General features: G+C 43.9%; 1 protein-coding gene across 2 annotated transcripts; it reads right to left on the reverse strand.

Annotated features, from left to right (window-relative positions):
- Window positions 1–252: 252 nt before the first annotated feature.
- Window positions 253–6,225, reverse strand: LOC123443473 (respiratory burst oxidase homolog protein B-like). Of its 2 annotated transcripts, none has more exons than XM_045119847.1 (13): window positions 5,814–6,225; window positions 4,609–5,202; window positions 4,368–4,527; window positions 3,962–4,010; window positions 3,755–3,868; window positions 3,251–3,685; window positions 2,069–2,455; window positions 1,896–1,988; window positions 1,555–1,670; window positions 1,357–1,459; window positions 1,182–1,261; window positions 562–1,073; window positions 253–472 (listed from the first exon to the last, which is right to left on the reverse strand). In XM_045119847.1, exons 2-13 carry the CDS (start codon window positions 5,165–5,167, stop codon window positions 363–365), a joined length of 2,718 nt encoding a protein of 905 aa, XP_044975782.1. In that variant the 5' UTR covers window positions 5,168–5,202; window positions 5,814–6,225; the 3' UTR covers window positions 253–362. The 2 variants fall into 2 exon arrangements, with proteins under 2 accessions (XP_044975782.1, XP_044975783.1); XM_045119848.1 differs by having other exon boundaries at window positions 4,609–5,199; window positions 5,814–6,217.
- Window positions 6,226–7,315: the final 1,090 nt, after the last annotated feature.

Genomic DNA, 7,315 nt, shown 5'->3' on the forward strand with positions numbered 1-7,315 from the left:
TATCCTATGAATGCGACTTGACTGTTAGAGGCAGCAAAGAAACAACAGCGACGCAAGGAGAGGATCAAGCGCACGTTGTGCATGCTAAAATAAGACTTAAACTCTAATACCATGTTATGATTGCAACTTGATTGTATTGCAAGGCGCAAGACTTGGATACAAGGAAAGGAAGCATAGCCAAATAGGATTCCTAAACCTAATACTGATATATACTCCTTAACAACATAGAGTAAACAAGACTGAACACAGGACTAGGCAAAACCACTCCCATTTTATTTCCCACCTTTACAAAATAATAATACAACCCATACAATTCACCTGATGAAGCATGGCATAGACATATTCTTATACAAGCTACACTACTAGAAGTTCTCCTTGTGAAACTCAAACTTTGTGTTTGTCTTGTGGGTGAAATCTGCCGACAACTGCCGCAGCTGCGGCACAAGAACAGGCTCACCACAATAGAAAACCCCTGAAACAAAAATAAAGGTTAGCATATGATGGTGGTAATTACCCACATTTGTAGTACCAGATTGATGTGAGAATGGAAGAAACACAGACCGACACGCTGATTCTCATGGTTGACCGCGACACGCTTGAAGACGCTTCGCCAATTAGGCCGGGCAAAGTGAGTCTTGACGCTGGTTCCGGACAAGATGTCAACTCCCTTCTTTGCATGCTGGAGTTCTTGAAGCATGACAATGAGTGCGGAACGAGCATCGCCCTCTTGATACACACTCGAGCAATGGTTGTGGAGCTCGATCACTTCACCCTTGTCCTTCTCAGCCACCTCGTTCATCACCCCTCTGAACCATTCAAAGGAGCCCTCCTCCCTTGTGACCCAGTAGAAGTAGACCCTCTTTGTCATAAACGGTTTCTTCTTTGCCTTACCAGTGCCCCCCGGCTCTGTTCCACGAACTGATCCCTCACGCTGGATGTGGTTAAGCACATCCTTCACAATGCTGATCAAAGGGGTGGCTCCAATGCCAAGCCCAATGAGCAGTAGCACATCATATTCACGGTAATCTTGTGCTGGAGCACCATATGGTCCATCAATCAAAAGTTTAGGGAATCTTGTACATGCCAAACAAAGTTTTGGGTTTGGGTCAGAATCAGACATGAGTTTGAAATATATTGCGCTGTAGTACATTTTTGAAACAAACTGAGAAGTTCTTTTTCACCTTGCGTTGCTGTCAGTGACTCCCCTGGAGAGGTCAGCTCTAAGGAGTCCACTTTCCCCTTCAGTTGGAGGCCGACACGCCTGGTTTATAGTTAAGGTTATTATTGGTTCCTTAGACAAACTTCCAACAGGACGAGACCACCGGACGAACCAAAGGCCAAAAGAGGCTGATTTACCTCAGAGAAGACGGTCCTAAGCCGAGAAGTCCAATCACCCTTTGCGCGGATGTGCACACTGAGGTAATTATCTCCTGGTGCCGATGTAATGGAAAATGGATGCCTGTGATGGAACACATTTTCCGTACTGCTATTAGTCATCTGCTGAGTTCATATAATATTAATGCAACTGTTTCTCAAAGCATGTAACGTACGCACCATTCATATGGAGATACAGCACCGCAATTTATGAAGATGTACTGCCCACTCCGGTATCTAAAACCAGGTGGCTTGGACATATAAAGAGCCAACACATGCCCAGGATATACCGCAACCTGTTGAAGACACAAAAGTTAAACGTTACTAAGAAATAATGTTTCAGATTTTTCAATAATTAAAGCTTATTTCTGTTCATAATACATCTCCCATATTAAATGGGTTGGTACTTACTAAGACACACTACATTTACAAGAAAATTAAGCAATTGTTTGTCGGATTGTTTATGGTCAGAAAGACAAACAAGGAAAAACCATATGAAAGGGGCTGTTTAATGGTCGTACCTTCTGAATCTTAACTGCATCATGGCTCCTAAATAACCGAACAATGCGCTCGCATGAATATAAGAAGACAGGATAAGCAATGTACATCCATGTCTGATAACAGTAATAAACCATCAATAAGTATCGATATTGAGCATTACATTTTTCAGTGACATTAGGGTATAGGCTTTTACCGATTTCTTGTACCACTCCTTGGTTAGATACAAACTTGTTCCATGGACGATGAGCAGTGCATACACAATAGCAAATAGGTGGTGTGTAAACCAAAAGGCATTGAAACCAGTCATCTTCTTGAGTGGATTAGAGTCCTTGAGCTTGTTACGTCGGAACCATGGCTGGGCTAATACAAAAGCTATTGACATGAGCACTACCATGACAATACCGGTCCACCCTGCGGTTCCTTTTACAAACCACCAGTAGTTTGGTGGCCTTTTCTCCCCAAAGAAAGGCTTCATTGGTTCATATTTTGCATCACTTGCATGGAGCAAGAGAGGAAAATCACATGTGAGATGAGCACCTGCATGCAGAGCAACACCAACTGCAACACCTGCTGCTATTACCTGCACAATAAGATATCAGCCAGAGGATTATGTAACATCCACTATAGCTAGCTATGTTCGGCACAGTTTACTTAGTGCTAGCTGCTAAGTTATCTATCAGACATCGTCAACAGGTTACTCGCATTGGCTCACTGATAATAAGTTGTGTGCTCACATGCAATGGAAAGATTCACGATCCTTTTGTGCTCCATAATGACTGAACAATGGACAATATGCTTTCAGTGCTGAGGAAAACGACTAATATCCTAATCCAGTTAGGGCTCCCAGAGATAACACGATTTTGCAAGGCCAGGACTGCTACCCTCTCTTTCGAGGTCATGGAGAAATATGTAATAACCTTATGTTTGACAGTGCAAACCCAATGAACACAAAGCATGGTAGGACCAATTAGAGGCGTTTGAGAGGATTAGAGCTTAGCTTTTTTCTTTGCAAGAAACAATACATCTCATACTGCATACATTTTAAAAAAATAGATATGTACAGGCAAGAAAAGTGGAAAAACATGGTAAAGAAAGTTATCTCAGGGTACAACAGTAGGTTCTTGTATAGGAAAGGATTGTAAGAGAACAAAATTCCCTCCAACTCTTCGAGCTTGTATGCAAGGCAAATGTTTGACTTGCCAAATCTTTTCTCATTAGGAACATTTCATCGCTGTCATTTCCAGCTCCCTCCCTCCCTCTCTCTGATTTGTTCTTTTGATAGTAATGTGCTCTTACCACATCTCACATTCTCACTATAAAATATCAGATCCAAAGGTTTTCGCACATAAGAACAGGCACATGGCATTAACATTACCTTATGGAAGTTTATGTTGTCATTGAAGGGTACAACAGCTCCGATCTGTGTCTTTGATCGAATCCATGTGATTGTATTACGGCAGACAGGAAGAAGGACCAGGGCCATATTGAATTTCAGGGTCTCTGCGGCACCCTTTGCAGTGGCCACGCAGTAGCCCATGATGTGAAATACAGCCCGGTTACGATACTGGATGAACTTCCAAACGAAAAGGGCGATGCAGATTGAAAGCCAGAGAGTGACGACCCATATGCGCTTCCAGTTTTCCTCAACAAAGTACAAAAACTCCTGCCAGTGGTGGTGAAGTGGACTTGTGTCATTGCTAGGTGCGAGCTTCATGCTAAGAGCTTTGCTAAGTTTCGAGCTGTGGGTGGTCGTTGATCTTGCGACAGCTTCAGATGGTGATTGCAGTAAGAGTGCCTCCAAGTCCTCGAGCTGTTAACGTTTAGATTGGTTAGGAAAAAACTGTGGCACAATTCTCAACTGTTAGTTTATTGGACATACCTCTATGTAGCCCAAGTTGTTAGGGTCAAGCTCTTCCATGATAAGTGCTGTGTACTCATCAGCTCGCTCTTTTATCTTGGAAAGTTTATTTGCTGATGCACTAAGCGCAATAATCTGCGAAAGCATGTTGTCATTTGCTTAATGCATCAAATTTACACCATGAGGACATTAAAACTAGATCTTTCAGTTTTGGCTCTTCCTACTAACCTCCTTAACCTCCTCTGAGGTGATTCTTCCATCAGCATTTTTGTCAACCCTGAACAAAGAGGTCAAGACATGTTAAAGTGCTATATTAAACGACCAAAAAAATCAAAGGAACAAGGCAATAAAACCAGAAAGAGTTCACACTCAGCCTCTAGATAACAAAATGCATACATCCACAAACAGTACTTCAAAACCTTTGTAAGAGCAGTCTGGAATAGAAAGAAAACACAACCTATGATGATGGAGGACCGATCCGTAATCATAACGAAATATAAGTTGTTGCGGTAGTTTTACTTCAAAAATGCAGTAAATGGTGTTAAGTATTTTGAAGTGAAATTTGGATTAATTCATCTCCATCAAGAACCGAACAATAACAAAACAAGTAAATTATTTAGCACAAACTACTAACATGTCAAAGAACGTTTGCAGACGGTTGTCAAAACCCTGATCACCGAGTTGCTCCCAGAAATCTTTCAGCTCCTCCTTAGTCAGCACTTGCTTCACCATCCCTCTCTTCCTCGCTAACGAGTCAAACATTTGCATCGCAAACTCGTCAGACCCTTCCATCCCTGAACAATCAAAAGCAGCAATATTTGAATTACCATTCTTTCAAATACGTATCTATATTCACTGAAACCGTTTTAAGTTACCAATGCATTTCCCAAATCTTGAACGGAGTAGCATGCCATCAACCTGTAGGTGATTGAATCGTTTCTCCACGGCAGTCCAGCCATCGTTGCCAACTTTCGCAGTCACAAACTGCAAGCCTTTGAGTGCCACTGCAGCACTGCTCTTGCTTCGGTCATATCTCTTCCTCGCGGTCTTTGGTGCGGTCGGCGGTGGCACCTTCTTGCTTGGATTCGTCAGCTTTAGCCCATTTGTCACCTGTCTCAGTTTTGATGACAGCTTGCCACCCCTTGATGAGGAAGGTGACACCAGTGCACCACTGTGTGCTGATGCTGAGCCACTATCGTCAAATGCAACTGGCCTGACATCTTGGATTGACACTGAATCGCGTTGAATGTCAAGGGTAATCTCAACAACCCCGTCGTCGCCGTCGTCTTTGAACCTGGTGGTCTTTGTGGTCTTGTGGCTTGAACCTTCTAAACTTCCACTGTTTGGGATTGTTGTCGCAGTATTGTCTTGTGGCCTTCTTGAACTATCAGAATCAGTGACTACCGTGCCAGCTTCAATATCAGGCATCTCCATCTCTACCTCTCAGGGCAATTTTCTCCTTCTGTCTGCTGAAAGGACAGCAATCAAGTTAATGCCTGTTTGGGCGGAACAAACTTACAGAACATGCATTTCTTGTTCTATCCACAAATAGAAAGGTGAAAAAAATCAGTGGGAAGGAAAGTAAAATCACAGATTCGCAGTTCGCTCAGACAGACTGAATTATTTGCAATTCAGGTATAGGATACATTAAAAAAATGAAAAGACTATTTATTATCTAAAAAGAGGAGAGCAGAACGTTGGATCTCTCTTTCTATAACAAGAAATTGACGGCACACTAGTTACGGTAACAGAAGGAGAGGAGGAAAATTGGAACTTTTAAAGATACTAACAGAAACCAAACAGAAGAAATAACTTCCGAACTGAGATTAACACTAAAGCACTCATCCAGCTGCTCAGATCTAGAAACCATCCCTTTCTTGGTGCCAGAAAGGGAGATAGAAAAATGGACAAGAAACAGAAAAACATTCCCAGGAGGGGAGTGAAGCATCATCCACTGAAGAGTCAACCGGAATTTGACCACGCTGACCAAACCCAAGTGGAGAACCAAACAGACACCAAGAATCAATCACGCTCGTTCTTTTGAAAACTCCAAGGAGGGAAGAGATTCTGTTCGACGTACCTTAATCCCGAGAGAGATTTCAGCCACTGATTGGAACCCGGAGCATCTCTCGAAATTCCACCAAGAAGAAAAGAGCAAAGAAAACCCGAGTCCGCCGCAACCAAACTGCGCAGGCGCGAACCCTATTGAACACAGATGAGAGTTTTCTGGAACCTAAACGCACTAGAGAAAGCGCCAACCAGTGTTGCATCTACAGGTGGCTTTTGCCTGCCTGGTAGTGGTTCGGTACTGCTGTCTAGCACTCGTGCTCATCTACTCCTCCAATGCGACGCGCACCAAATGACACCAGTCCAGTCGCTTCACAAAACAACAAGGAGGAGAGTGCTCGTGGCAGGCAGCAAGGATGATGAGGGTCTGTAGCGCTACTGTGTATCCGTGGGAGAGAGGTTGGAGGCATGGACAGCTTGACGCACCTACGCTGATGGCGGCTGCTGCCACCTCTCAATGGTTGTTGTCCACGGTCCACAGCGCAACCACTGCTCTTGTCCTGGCACTATTTTTTTTAATAATATATTTTTCATTAAATTTTAGAAATATTGTGCGGTTTAAAAAGAAAAAAAATACATCATCGGTCGCACGAGAGCCGAGTGGATCTATCGGCTCAACCGAAGCCGACAAGACCTTATCAGCCAACACGATTGTCGATATGTGGCCACTCGGCCACGTGGCAGCCGACGACAAGCCCGACCACGTCACTCGGCCTAGGCTGCCGCCAGTCGACTGCGGCAAATCCGACTGGCCAGTCGGCCACAGCTCAGCCGATAGGAGGTCGCCTCAGCCACGGGCCGTGTCGCGCCCCTTTCTCCGTCCTCTCTTTCTCCTTTTTCCTCGTTCCTTCTCTCTCTATAGAAAAAAAACATTGACATGTCTACTTTCGGTCTGTGCTGGACATGTCGCAAGGTATGTCTCGTGGTATAATTTTGCGTACACTATGGCTGAAACTCGCTTATGTTTTGCGCAGAGACGCTTTGCTAGTGATCAGACTAGGCGAGCCTATATGGCATTAAATGAGCAGTTCGATACATACAATGGGGTTATCTGGCAGCCGTACACGCAAGCAGCCATACATGCCAGATATCCCGACGGTATTTCTGAGCTATGCACAAGAGATCGGGGTTACTAGATGATGAAATCGAAGATCATCTTCGATGTCTTCGTCGAGGAGATGGCGCAGCAACGGATTATGAGGCAATTTGGTCTTCGGCAGATGGTCGAGCAACCCCCTATAGAGAACCTGTTGCAAGCAGTAGTTCACAGGTATTTTATACTTATTGAATATTGCATTGTCTTTTACTATTGTTTACCGTGAAGCACCGATTAATTGTTAAACACATACCTCAATTGCAGGATCACAAGGAAGGGGACAAGCAGGACAAATGCTTAGTGGCTCCAGAGACTTCAGCAGTACGTTATAGACTGGGATACAGCAACACGGTCTCTAGCACGAGGATGTCGGGTTTGATCTCGATGGATACAGTGCTTATTTGGATCGGTACATGAGA

This window comes from Hordeum vulgare, chromosome 3H (genome assembly GCF_904849725.1).
Source record: "Hordeum vulgare subsp. vulgare chromosome 3H, MorexV3_pseudomolecules_assembly, whole genome shotgun sequence".
In the NCBI taxonomy this organism is placed as follows: Eukaryota; Viridiplantae; Streptophyta; class Magnoliopsida; order Poales; family Poaceae; genus Hordeum; species Hordeum vulgare.